Source organism: Passer domesticus, chromosome 7, assembly GCF_036417665.1.
Source record: "Passer domesticus isolate bPasDom1 chromosome 7, bPasDom1.hap1, whole genome shotgun sequence".
Taxonomy (NCBI): domain Eukaryota; kingdom Metazoa; phylum Chordata; class Aves; order Passeriformes; family Passeridae; genus Passer; species Passer domesticus.
This window is the reverse complement of record NC_087480.1, coordinates 46,286,572-46,300,867: the sequence shown is the minus strand read 5'-3', so window position 1 is coordinate 46,300,867 and position 14,296 is coordinate 46,286,572. Positions and strand designations below refer to the sequence as shown.

The following is a 14,296-nucleotide window of genomic DNA, read 5'->3' as shown; positions in this document are numbered from 1 at the left end:
TGTAAAGGCTCTCCCTTGTCCCTTGTCTCAGGAGGTGGCACAGAAAGACTTCTATCGCCTGAGCAGCAGTGTCTGAGACGCACAGTGCTGGGGAGTAGGGATTTTCCTGCAGAGCTGCCCGAAAGCCGCAGGCGGGTGCACCTGCCGCTTCCTTCCCCGCGGCAGGTGCACACGGCAGGGGCGGCCGCGGAACGCCGGGCCCCCACATGAGGGCGCTGCGCTCGGGGGACGCGGCGGGAACGGCCCTGGTGTGCGAGAACGGGTGAGGGAGCGGCCCTCGTGTGCGGGAACTGCCCTCGTGTGAGGGAGCGGCCCTCGTGTGCGGGAACTGCCCTCGTGTGAGGGAGCGGCCCTCGTGTGAGGGAGCAGCCCTGGTGTGCAGGGCGGAGCGGCGGCCGGTAGGGGGCGCACGCCCGGCGGCACCCGCGCTCGGCCGGCTGAGGCACCGCCCCATCAGTGAGGCCCCGCCCCAGTAGGGAACGGGAGGGGAGGGTCTCCCGATAGGGGCGGGGCCAGGCCGGCACCGCCGGCTCTCATTGGCGGAGGCCGCTGCTGGCCCCGCCCCGCGAGCGGCGCGGGGAAGGCGCCGCGTCCCGCCCGGCGCGGATCCCGCGGCGCTCCCGCTCGGGGCCGGTTACTGCCGGTGACCCGAGCGCCGCCCCGGTGCTGCCCGTGAGTGCGGCGGCTGCCGCCAAGGCACCGACTGCCAGTCCCGCCCCGGTGTCTGTCGCCGCGCGGCGCGGAGTGGCGGCCGGCACATGGCGCGCTGCAGCGGCGGCGCAGCGCCGAAGGGCCCCGGCCCGGCGGCGGCGGAGCGGCAGCGGCTGAAGGAGGCGCTGGGCGAGCAGCTCCGGCAGGACCTGGACAGGTGGGCGCGGGGCGGCGGCCGAGCCGGGCGGCGCCGGGCGGGCGGGGACACGCGGTAACGGTGCCGTCCCGCAGGCTGCTGGCGGAGGGGACCCACTCCGACGTGACCTTCCAAGTCGGCGGCGAGGAGGTGCGGGGGCACCGGGCCGTGCTGCTGGCGCGGGCGCCGCTGCTCTGCGAACGTCTGGCGGGGGGCCAGCTGCAGCTGCCCGGCCTGGGAGCCGCGGCGTTACGGGATTTCCTGCGGTGAGTGCGCGGCCGCGGCGGGAGTGACGGGCTGGTTTCGCATCGCCTCTCCTGTGTCCTGCCTCTTCTTTCTCTCCCAGTGCCAACACCTGTTTTAAAGCTTTTCCCATTCAAGGCAGTACCCTCACAGACTTCCTGCAGAGTTTGCAGAGGACTTTCTGTAACTTCTTCCTTGTCCTCTGCCTCTGCCCTTCTGCTCATAGTACATGGCTGTACTCTCCACCTTAGCGTGCTTTTTTGTTGTATGTAAAGGACTTGTAATAGAAAAGAGAAAAAAAACAGCAAAAATCTTTTGAGATTGTCTGTGCCTACTAAAACCCTTTTCAGGAAGATTCCCAGATGAAAACAGCAAATAGAACCAACTCTCAGCTCGTATTTGAAAAAGTTATGGATATCTAGGAGAACTTCAGCAAGTTGGATGAAAATGCATTGAGTTTGAAACTCATCTCTCAAATCCTAGCAAACCACGGGCCAGGCCAAACACAGCACAGCTTTGGTGTGAACGGGATCCCAGAGGGAGGTGTGTGGGCTGGCTACTCCCAGGGACTCGTGCAAGGGCCAGCATGTTTTTGCACTGCCAGCTGTCTTCCCATTGCCACATCTGCAACATCTCTCATGTCTTGCTCCAAACCTTAGGTGAGGGGTGTTGGCTGGTGCTGCCACCAGACCTTGCAATCCTCCTTCTTGTAAGTTCCTCTAATCCTTTTTTCCAAGAACTGCTTTTCTGTAACAAAGCTCTGGTGGTGCCACCTACTTTCCCTAAACAATGGTTGGTGTTAGAGCTGACCAGCACTTACAGGAATGCACCAGGAGCAAAGTAGTAGAAAGAAATCCTTCTGGGATTTCACGTGAATTCAGGATGTGCCCAGAAAATGTAGGTACGTGCAGGCTCCTGAGATTGTTGCCAACAGCAATGGGATAGTGTTGCAGTTTTAAAGTCTAGTGCTTGAAACATCTGATGATGCAAGAAAACTTTCTGAGCCCAGAGTAATATCTGAAGCATAGAATCCTTGTAGAGGAGAAGGTTGATTACCAGGCATTTGTGGGGTTACTGCCACAGCCTGGCAGGTGCATTAGCAAAACAAGCATGGATTTTGTCTTGTGTTTTTCCTGATTTCGTTGTTACTGTGATATCATTGATTTCTTTCACATTCATCTAAGTGATGTTACAGAAGAATTTCATGGAGAAGTATGATAATATAGTTTTTTTTATAATCAAATTAATTTTGAAACAATTATTCTGAATAATTATTTATATACTATTATATCAGAGGCTTGTGTTCCTAATAGCAAGCACTTAATATGTCACTGATACTTGCTTTCAGTTTTTCTGGTTTGCTGTAAGGCAAGGAATGATGTCTGAAGTTCTGCATGTTCTTCAAAAAGCATGGTATTGGAAAACACCTTTAAACTCAGCTCAACTAATTGTAAACCTTGTGTCTTTTCACAGTGAGTTTAGAATCTTCAAATGAACCTCCCCATATGTTCTAAGCTCTGCATGAAGTGTGCTTTGCAAGATAACTGCTTTTTCTTAACTTAGTTTTTGGTGCTGTTTGATACTTCAGCTTTTGAGTCCTCTAACCTAGCACATTCTGTGGAGATTCATGCTCACAGAGTGCACTGAAGCTTGAACTCATTTGGACCAAAGAAAGGATTGGTTGAAAAGAGCTTAATCCATTGTTCAGGTGATCAAGCAGTATCAGTGGCTGTTGAATCTCAGTGGTTTCTTATTGTTAAGAGACAAATTAATTCCATCTTTATAAGTGCAAAACAGTGCCTTAAACTAGAGCTTTAGTTTTACTGGAAGCCAGCCTGGTTCTTGGAGCATGTAAATTGCCATGATAAGTTATACAGGAGACCTGTAGCTGCAGCTGAACTCCTGAGAGAAAGTTATTTTCTTCTACAAAAGTTCTGGTTTTTTGTATGTATGGAGAAGTAGAATACTAGTAATAGTATTGCAGAGTTTATCAAAGCTATAACAAAATCTCATTCTTTTTCCTGTTTATATTCAGCTTTGCTTTTATTTTCCCAAGTAAAACTTATCTTTCCATTGGGATTTGGGGACTTTATTTTCTCATGAGCTATATTTGGCCTGCATCTCGGTGAGGCACGCTTCCTGTGGGCCTCTGTCCCTCTTCATCAGGAGAGCTGAAGTGGGCTACGTGTCACTGTGTGCTGAAGGCTGTGCAGCTCCTCTTCCCTCTTCTTTTGAGCAGGAGATAGGCCATAGTAAACTTCATGCTGATCTTTCTGTATAGCCTCAGCATGAAGTAGATGAGCAACTAAGCAGTGCTTTGTTTCCCTTTGTACACTTGCACTATCTCAGGACACCAGGAAGAAACTTCTGGTCCCCAGACGTGCAGCATCCATACTGTAGACACTATGCATGCTATGTTCTTCCCTGGTGAAATTAATGTAATATTGACTTTGCCCTCCAATAGCCTTCTGTCATTCTTCAGGACACAACTAGAAAAATGTCAACAGTTGCAAGTACATTGATAGCTGGAGATGTCTGCCTAGGCAGGGTTCTGCAGTGTGCCTCAAGAAGAGAAACTTCGCATTCCTGAAGGATGGCTGGCTGTCACAAATCATTAGATCATTATTGTCTTGCCTGCTGAGAGGCAGACTGCTTTTTATTTTCTCTTGCAGCTGGACAAAATACTGCTTTAGCAATAAGAATCTATATTTTGCCTCTTAATATTTCTATTAGAGGGTCTGATGCAAGGAAGGACAGCGAAGGACCTAATGACAGTGAGATCAGTTAAAAAGCAATAAATACAATCAAGCACAAAGGAATACGATTGTCATTGTGACAGTTACTGCCACAGGGGTTAGTTTGCAATACCAGCAGTTGATTTAAAGACCAGCCAAGCCTGGTGACTGTGTTACACATGTAGAATTCTGTATCAAGCAGGACAAGGATGCTACATCTTACTCACGTGCAGGCAGAAACGTTTTAGAAGGTAAACTCTAGACAGCATGATGGCAATAACCTCTTTCTGTAGAGTCTATGTATGCCCACCTTTCCTACGCATAAAAAATCTTCAGCTATGGTAACTGCTATGAATACACCAGATACCCTACAGCATTGTTCCCATTTCATCTGCCACTGAGCCACACCTCTTGCAAACTCACTGTTGCTCATGTCTGTCAGAATCTTTTCTGTGTACAGGGAAAAAAACCCAAGCCATAAGGTGGGGTACCTGTTAAAATTACACAGCATCATACTGACACCACAGAAGTGATGGATTAGCGCTACCTCCAGTGTGCATGTGAGGTTTTCATAAAGGAGTTACACCAAATAGCATGGTTGTGAATATTTGTTCTTTAAATACAATTCCCAGTTAGAGTTCCACGGGATAACACTGGATTATAAAGTAGTGAAAAAGGGAAATAATTCTCTAAATGAATTGTCTATGAGTTTCCTCTTCCCAATTTCTGGATTGTCATAGTGCCCATTGGATAATGGCTGTTTTGGAGGAAACAAACCTGAGTTATGCTATGTATACTCAATTCCTTTATGTTTATGCCTCAGCAATCGTACTGTTAATATCTATGCTTGTGTATTGCTCCTAGTGGATTATGGTTGCAGACCACTTTATTTCAGAAGAATAGTCTGCCTCACATCTCTTGGAGTTGAGTGGTTTATACGGACTGTTCTGATATGGTCCTTCCCTTTTATCACTCATGCCTGTTGATGTGGTGTACCTTACCATGCAAGGAGTATCTTCTCTGAAGACTGATTCATGGAACTTGAAAACCAATCAGCTGCAAAAAACGGCTTTTTGTGGCACTTGCAGGTGGATTTTTTTGGCACAACTGTTCTTTTCCCTGCATTAAGACATAAGGAAATCAGCAGTACAGCTCAAAAAATCATCCCTCCCAAAACAACTAAAATTAACAAACCTTGGCCTACAAATGTGGCAATATGGGAGATGTGATGCAATTGTCTTAAACTTTATGAAACAATAAATCCTAAATTGTGGAAATTAATTCACTGAAACACTTATTTTAAGAAATCCATTAAGTTAAAACAACCATCTTGACTGCAAAAATGAAGCAGATGGTACTTTTAGCAAATCTAAAAGGACATAGAAGACTCTTAAGTGGTTAGGATAGGTTGATGTTGTGTGTGTGAAATGCTGGACTGGATAGTCACACTCAGAGCTGTGGTTGGTTAACAAGATGCTCAGCATGAGCCAGCAATGTGCACTCACAGCCCAGAGAGCCAACCCTAGCCTGGGCTGCATCCTAAGCAGCGTGGCTGGAGGAGACTGCCCCTCCACCTGGAGTGCTCATCCAGCCCTGGGGGCCCCAGCATAAGAAACACCTGTTGGAATGAGTCAACAGAAGGGCAACAAAGCTGGTCAGAGGGCTGGAGCACCTCTCCCATGAAGACAGGTTGAGAGAAGTGGAGTTCATCAGCCTGGAGAAGAGAAGGCTCTGGGATCACCTTGTGATGATACACCTCCATCTGACTTAAGGAAGAGATTTATAACTTCATGGAACTGTTGTCTTCTGCTCTTTAGATAACAAAACTAGGATGGCACATCGAATGATGCCTGCTCAAGTGGTTTGGAACAGTTTTTAAAAACTATCCCTAATACAATTCTGCAGTAAGAGTCCTGGATTCTTAAACCAACTGCTTTGAAAAGATAGTTTTACATTATCACTAAACCATCTGAGCTCCAAGGTCCAAGGATGCCAGATTTCCCTAGCTTTCATTATGCAGAGAGGCACCATTCAATACTCTGGAGGACACAGTCTAGAAAACTTCACTCTGCTTTAAAAATGAGCCTATGAAATACAGGGTGCTGCCAAGCAAAGTTTTCTACAGCAGGTTATAGAAAACTGCAGAATCTTGTGTTCTGGAAATATCTAATGGGATTTACTGAGATAAAAGGAAATTTCTAAAAGATGTGCCAAAATAATTTTGCTGTCTGTGAAGCAAAATGATGGATGTGTCCCATGAATCTTTTAAAGTAGTAAATTTACAGTCTGTATTCAGCAGAACTCTAAGATAACCTTATGATTTTCTGGAAGTAATAAATCTAGGAATGTGACTCAATTTTAAAGGTTACCTGAAAGAGTCAAAGTTTCTTGACTTTTTACAGGAAAAAACTTACTTAAAATAGAATTAACTTTTTCAGATCCAGAAACCAGTTACTCAGTTCTGGTTTAAAATGCCACTATATATGTTTTATTTACTGAGTTCCTAGTTGTGGTAAGGATACCATTTTTATTGACTGAAGCCTAGTGATAAAATTAATTGCATTCCTGAGGTTTCTTGTGTAGATTCTCTGAAAATACCCTGAGCATTCCCAGGAGATTGTTGCCTCATTGCCTAGCTTATGAGATTCCCTATGGATATTTTTCAGTTACTGAAGAAAGTAAGACTATTAAAATAATTAATTTATGCCAAAACATTCTATCTGTTGCTGCTAGATTTCTTTCTCCCTCAAAGTCAATTTGTACTGTCTACATGTTAAATATGCAAAAGCTCTGTAGCAACAGAAAGGTGAATAAAAAAAGTTCCAGTGCAAATTTAGCCGAATGTGTTCCATGGCAGTTTTTTTTTTCCAACAAACCCTTCCTGCACTTTTTACATTCAGTACGTGACCAGTGTACTTGTGTAATTGTGCTATTAGTTTACATGTGAAGATGGAGGGATGAAGTGTGAATTATTGGAATTTTTTTGTTTTCCTAGTACTGGTATTGTCTATGTGACTTCAAGTGACAATTCTTGCAAGGTTTAACGTGGACAAAAAACTTGAACACAAAACTTCAGGATATTTCTGTGAAATTTTGAATAGCTTTAACTGGGTTTCTACTCTGCATTTCTATTCATGATTCCTGCTGCCTTAGAGCTGTAAAACACAGATGTTACCTACTGTGCAGCACAGTGAATGGGGAAAAATGTGTGGAAGTTGTGGTCTTGAATTTTCTAAAGAATTGCAAAGTCTCTGCTCCATCAAGTAACTTTTCCTCCTATTCTTGGTAATATGGTATGTTTTTACTTGTCTTTCCCTGGTGCTATCATTATGCTAGGTTGGAAAGCACTTTAAATGTGAAAAGCAATAGATGGTCAGTTCATAGGTTAGGAGTTCCGAAAGCACACACACACACAACAACCTTAAAATGACATGTAAAAAGAGTCCACTGATTGTACTCTGTCCATGTGAAATCTATCTTAATCCTTCAAATCCAAGACTCAAGAAGGAAGATGATTTCTTTGTATTTTTTCTCTGCCCTGTCAGAGCACAGTGTGCAAATAACACACTCAAAATTACTGTTCCCTGAGTATTAACAAAAAAGCCTCTTTGCCATGGAGATCTCTGAGTATTTCTGCTACATCCAAAGGAACTGTAGCTCTTCTGTTAAACTTCGTTAGCTTCATCTAGATGGTATGAAACCAAGGCTAAAACATGTTGTCTGTGCTGGAGTGCAGTATGTTTCTATAAATGTGAGATCTTTGCCGTCACAGACTGCAGGCTTTGTTAGCCTTTCCAGATCCTGAGCCAAAAATAAGCTGGTGAAACAGATGGGAAAGTGGGAAGCTAGAATTACTAGATAGGCAAAGTGAAAATTCTTGGGTAATCTTAACTGCAAATTTTTGTGCTTTAAGTGCTTCCTTTGAAATTAAAATTTATTTCTCCAATTCATTTATATCTCTGTATTTTTTTTTCTTACTGTAATGTTGATGTTAGAAGGTTTTGATATTTTGTGGTGCTTGTTTATGCTTTTCAAGCATTTGCAGAAATAAGTTTTCCAGAGATACATTTTTATAACGGTTGGGATTTTTAAGCATCAGAGAGTCTAACTCTGTTTTCTAGTCTTGAATTTTGTTAGATAAAAAAATGTATTTTTTTTGTTTTCTTCAATTGAAAAATCATGAGACTAAAAATTAGTGTCATATTCTAGGATTCTATATACATCTGATATAAATCTAAAAGAAATTGAGGACCTGTTTATGAGGCTAATACAAGAAAGGAACCCTACTACTCTTCACAATGCTCAAAAAAATGTAAATTGTCTTGGACAAAGCAAAAGAACACCAGTTGATCAGAATACTCCAAGTGGAGCTGTGCAGAAAGGAGATGTTTGTTTGTCTGGTATTGAAGAAATTCCAGAAGCAGTCACTGATGCAGAAAGCAACCAAGCCACTGCAGGTAGGTTTGGAATTGCACTTTTTCTGTCTTTTAAATAATTGTTCAAATATTTGTGCAGTGGTGAAAATGCAGGCAAAGTTAAAACTGTTGTTACAGCACAGCTGTCATGGATATTCTTTTCTATGGCCCACCTAATGATCTCAGACTTTGAAGAAATGAATTGCTGCAGAAGTTAGGCAGGCACAGTTCCCAGCCAATGTGTGGTGTTAATAAATCTGGAATTGCCAGGCATGAGGCATGGTCATCACCATGTCCTGTCTTTTCCTTGGAATACAGTGAGCACCACTCTTCACCATGTGGGACTTCCACACAGCAGAGTATCTCCCTTGTTTTCCTTTCCTAGCAAATTGCACTGGTTCCACTGCTGTTTTAGGAGGGTTCTGGAACCTTTCAGAATCTTCCATGCTACAGCTTTGCTTGAAATCGTACAAGGAGGTGTTTACCTGCATCTTCCCCAGAGGTGCTGGCTGCACAGCTGTGTCAGTGACAGGGCTCCAGCAGCACATCTCTTCACGTGGGACCTGTGGCACTGCATGCCCCCAACTTCCTCAGGGGCTGCTCTTCTTCAGTGCAGAGGTGCCAGACCTCTGCAGAAAAGAATGAACTGGGTGCACAATCTTATGAAAGAGTAACTGTAGCTCTTCTTCTGTAGATACCAAATACGGAGTATTGGTCAAGTTTCTGGTAAGTCAAAATAAGAAGTAAAAGGTGATGTCTGGAAAACTTTTCAAGGAAAATACTAGCTTGCATATGCAATAATAAAAAATTTAATTATGTCAGATTATTTTTAAATATTTTGTCTGTGCACTGTCAATGGTCTCTTGTACACCTGTCAAAGTGAAAACAACTTTTTCTCCCTATACACAGGTAATTCCAAAGTAGAAACCGCGTCTGTGTTAGGAGAAGACTTATTGATGCTCTACAGGAAGTGCTGTTGTCCAGATATTAATATTTATGTCGAAGGCAAAGATTTTCAAGCTCACAGGTACGTAGGTATTTACAGTAAAACGTTTTTCAATCAATAATATTTATATAAAATGCTGCTGTTACTGTTATCTGTAGGAAGTTATTGCTGGTGCTGTTCTCTAGCTGTGAACCATTACAGCTTTTAGGTCTTAATGTATGGACTGGCTGTATTTTTCATACTAATGAATATAATTTATCATCAACAGCAACTATTTTGAAAACAACTGCACTTTCAGCACTTCTAAGACTGCCACTGTAATCTCATATATTGAGTATATACTCATGGAAATATATTTTAGACTTTTTTCCTAACTATATATATATATATATATATATGAAATAAAAAATTAAAAATCTGTGATCTGTAAAGAAAACAAAAAAATCTACTAATAAACTATTCAGTTATTAATGCTGAATAAAATTTCCATATAGGCAGAAAATTTCTGGAGTAGTAATTTTTGTTTCTGCTCTTCAGAATCTGTGCATACAAAATCTGGTTTTTCTTTCATTACTTCAGTTATGTAGCTGTAAAGATTGTCAGGAGCCTTTCCTAGATCAAAAGTCCAAGACCGTTTACGAACTTTGGCTTATTGTACTCCTGTGGCTTGTGAAAGCAAATTGAAGTGTCAGTACCATTCCCTGTACCTTTGATGTAAGTCTGTTTGCATTTGAGATAGCAAACTAGACAGCCTGTATTTTGTTCCCTTTGAGTATATTAAGTAACTGAGAGGGACTATAAAAACCCTCCAATACTTTTAGTACTCTCTCAAACAAAACTGGGGGGACAGTCTGTTACAGACATTACAGTATCTTTAGAGAAGGTATATCACAGTTGTGTGGGTATTTGGTTATATGCTACATTTTCAGAATGAAGTGTAGTAAAGAATGTTTGTTTCTCCTGGTCTACATTATATGTTCTCAGATACAGCATTTGTTTTTCAAACTTAAGTAATGCAGAAAAAATAGTGCAACAAAGAGCTTCTATCAGCAGAGCTTGTTTAATTTAGGCCACTTGCTGCCTGGAGCCATGTATCTAGTTTAACTAGCATCAAAAGATGCGGCAGTAAATCACAGAGGAAACAAGGATGTTCTGAAACAGGCACAGGACTTGAGCTCGTTTTGGCACTGGGTCATGTGAACAGTAGGAGCTAACAGGGGCAATGGAACTTTCAATTTCATTGTGGTGAAAGCACCAGAATTATTTACTTACTGTAAGGGGTTTTTTTTAACTTCTCAAACAGGAGCCAGGCTAGGCCCCAAAGTCTCCCCCCACTTGTGTCAGTATTCCTTACTTTCTCATGAAGTCCTGTGAATTTCCAATAGACTTTAGTGTTGCTGGTTTATGTCTTCCTAGTGTTGCATTTTTACAGAGCTCTTCATGAAGCAAGTCAGATTTGTTTGGTAATAAAGCTGGCACTAAGCACCACTAGGAAAAGCACTGATAAATTTATTTCAAAATCATTTGGTATCTCCATATATTTTATAAATATATACTGGTAAAATTTAAATTTAGGTACTGCTTACTTGTCCATATTCTGCTGAGTTCCTGTCTTATTTAAAATGTGTCTTTGAAACACCCACTCTAACTATCCCCTTGAAGTTGACTGATCACTGTTCATTACTAAAATTTATTTGGAACTAGAATTATCTCCAGAATAAAAAACTGGAGATAAGTGTATGATATTATAAAAAACAAAAGATTGTGTGTGTACCCAGAATTTCATACACTTCAGGTTAGGATGTAATACCCATTTATATGCAGAAGTATTTCACTGAGATATGAAAGGTTCAGTAAAAGCTTTGTTGTTAGTATTTTTGCTGGATGACTCATAGGAGGAATGTGCGAGAAGGTTCTAATTTAAAGTATTGGAAGCAGGAGGAGGGAGGAGAGATGAGAGAATACAGAATATAAAATGACTGTAAAAGAGACCATAAATAGTATTCTTCATGCTTCTTCCTACGCAAAGTGAGAGTGCTCAGAAACATTTTAAGAGACAAATACATGTAACAGAAATTATCCTCAAGCCTAGTATAACGTTTTGCTTTTTCTGCCACGGGAAATATATGACACAGGCTAATTTTAGAAATAATAGGGAGCTTAGAAAGTGTCATGAAAAAATTCTTTGTATGAGAATATTATCTGTGGCTGTAGTAAGCCAGATAAGATATATAAAGGCTAACACTGTAACTGGTGTGGATCTGGAAAACTGAAATCACAAAGCAGTTTTCATCCACTGTCTTGTCTTCTTCTCTGCCACTGCACTTCCACCTTAAGAATCCTGTTGCAAAGGTCTTCTTACCTGATATTTTGAAGACTGATACTGGCGGAGATAGTGAGCTATACAGACTGCAGCTCTGGGGTTTCTTTATTCTCTTTTATGATGTAGTAGTAAACTGAATTAGCCCCATTATGGCCAGTTATATGCCTTTTAAATATAGAAGGGCAGTAAGTGTAAACAGAAGTAGCTGACAGCTTTTGTAAAAACACATCTTATTGTCCCAGCATGTGTTAATAGCAAGTTTTGTTTGACTTTTGGTAGGGAGCAAATTCTGAATACAAGACATTATATACTTAACATTTTGATAAATACACATTTTGTAATATAAGAAGAATTTAAGATGTTCTGGGTATAATTATTTATAATAGGGCTGTGTAACCTACTTATTTACTTTATTTAATGACTGTTATTTACTCTAATTTGGTGAATAAAGCAGGAGAAATAAATGTGACATTTTATATAAAAGCAAAATGCTTGTGGTAATAGATTTCCTCTGTGTGAATCTCAAAGTCATACTAAAAACAAGCTTTAACTGAAAAATTTATGGAGTACTGTTTGGTTTTTTTCTGTAGCATATTTTGAAATTCCAAGCCTACTGGGGGGAGAAGCATGCAGTACACAGCTGACACCTTAATGCATAAAGGGCAAAGATTTAAGTCAATGTTATCAAGGAGTCTCATCATGAATATTTGTATGTAGTGGAATAATGTTTGCTTTTTCTCTCTCAGGGCCATTTTATGTGCCAGATCTAGTTACTTTGCTGCTATGCTGAGTGGAAGTTGGGCTGAGAGCTCTCAAGAGCACATCACTCTTCAAGGGTAAGTGTTGTCTCTGCAAGTCGTGTGGGAGCAAAGGTAGGCAATTTACAGTGGCTGCAAATATGTAACCACTGTGCTGTGTGCAGAGCGCTCAAGATTAATGTGCCTTGACACTGCTCTCCAGCCTGATACATTTCCCGAGTACTGCTTTGACTTCAGGATGAAAGTCTGTGTGTAGTGTATTTCTTAATATTGTCAGATGATTCAGTAAAAGTCTTTTTCATCAGCAGAAGGGCACTAATCCTTTCGTGTAGAGTATGTTTTAATATACACAATCTACTCAAGAATTCTTTTCTTTCATTTCTTGTTGTACGTGTCATGAAAAATACTGTGAGTGTCTGAACAGTGTAATTTTCATACTTATTTGTACAATAAGTATATTTACAATGTAAAGAGAAATAACATTTCCTAAATAGAGTTTAATTATGATATTTCAGCAGCACATTCTAAAGCAATTTTATCTAGTGGGCTTGTTCACCATGGCTTTCTGCCTGAGAATAATGGAGCTGTCACTGCAGGATGAATACTTAAGACTTCACAGATAAGCTGGGGACTGTTCTTTTCAGCATTTCAGTATCAGAAAACTCTACTGAAATACATTCAATTTCCTTTAAAAGCAAAGGAGTACTGATCCATGTACATGTTAGCTTTTTTTTTTTTAGGCATGACGTTGGCCGACTCAGTTTTCTTCAGAAAGAACTGTGTGCCTTACAGTGCTGCAAAATGCAGCTGCTTTGTGTTAATATAAAATCTCTTGGCCAAGTGATACTTTTTTAAATGTTGATTTTAGTTTCCTGTCAGTGTAATAATGCTGCTGCAAAATCAGAAAAGTTATCTGTTGATTTGGTTATAACTTCCAAATCCTTACAAAACAATGTAATTGCAATTTAATTTATTCCTTCATTTTCATGGTGGTTTAGAGGCTGATAGTCACCAATTATTCTGGTGTTCACACTTATCTCTCTGTAACTGATTTCTGTGTGGTTAAGAAATTTTATCCTTATTTTTCAGTAGAGGTATTCTCGGGAGAAGTACCGAATCCTTATATGAGACTGTTCTCATGCCAGTGTCTCATAATTTCTGTTATTATGAGTCATATGCATAATTTTACCTTTTCCAGTTCACTTTTCTGCTTAGTGCTGGTTTCTGTGCTCTTTTCTACAACACTTATAAATGAAGTACATATGGCTTACTCTGAAATAATGAGAATTCTGCTTAATGTAACAGCTGTCAAGGCTGTGGGGAAACTCCTCCTCGCTGACTTGATGGCTGTTGTGTGTTCTGCTGTACAGGGAGACAGCTGTGCTGACTTTGCTTCTTTGCACGTTGCAGCGCTGGGTTCTTTCCCTTTTGCTTTTAGTCACCAATGTCAATTGCTTAAACATGTCTGATGCTTTAAAGAGGTCTTAGCTCGGCATGAATATTCCATTTACCGTAATGCACACAGCACCTGTGGGTCCTGAAGACTGCACACAAAAAATTATGTGCACAAGTACAAGAAAGTGTTGTTCAGATCATGTGCACCACTGAGGCATTCTGTGCCTTTCTGCATTAAGATGCTGGGACTGTGAAAGGATGCAAACACTGCTGTGTAGGTCTGCCAGATTTCTTAATCTGAATAAAGACTAAATATTCTGAGTAACACTTCTACTTAGCACTGTCATAAAACTACTAAATATATATTTTAGTGTTGCAGGAACAAAAGTATATAATAAAATAAAGACTTCAAGTAATTACAATAAAACAATTAAAAAATATATTGCTACTTGATAGTTGACTTATTGCTGATAAAGAGCTTGGCAATGATGAAAAAATCCTATATTATCGGTGTAAATAATATAGTTATTAGTATTAGTCTGCTTATTGCTTATTTTTAAAGATTTTAAGTGTTGGAAAATTTCAGCAAATCTATTGAGTAGCTAAATTCACCCCAAGTGTAGTCCATTTAGAT

At 40.9% G+C, this 14,296-nt stretch overlaps 1 protein-coding gene across 1 annotated transcript in view; it reads left to right on the top strand.

Moving 5' to 3' along the window:
• Positions 1 to 591: 591 nt before the first annotated feature.
• BTBD8 (BTB domain containing 8) overlaps positions 592 to 14,296 on the top strand; it is a 40,283-nt gene continuing 26,578 nt past the window's right edge. The window contains exons 1-5 of the mRNA XM_064428206.1: positions 592 to 868; positions 943 to 1,113; positions 8,035 to 8,282; positions 9,150 to 9,267; positions 12,256 to 12,345. Of these exons, the coding sequence (XP_064284276.1) occupies positions 759 to 868; positions 943 to 1,113; positions 8,035 to 8,282; positions 9,150 to 9,267; positions 12,256 to 12,345 (737 nt within the window). The 5' untranslated portion in view covers positions 592 to 758. The remainder of the gene's footprint in view (positions 869 to 942; positions 1,114 to 8,034; positions 8,283 to 9,149; positions 9,268 to 12,255; positions 12,346 to 14,296) is intronic.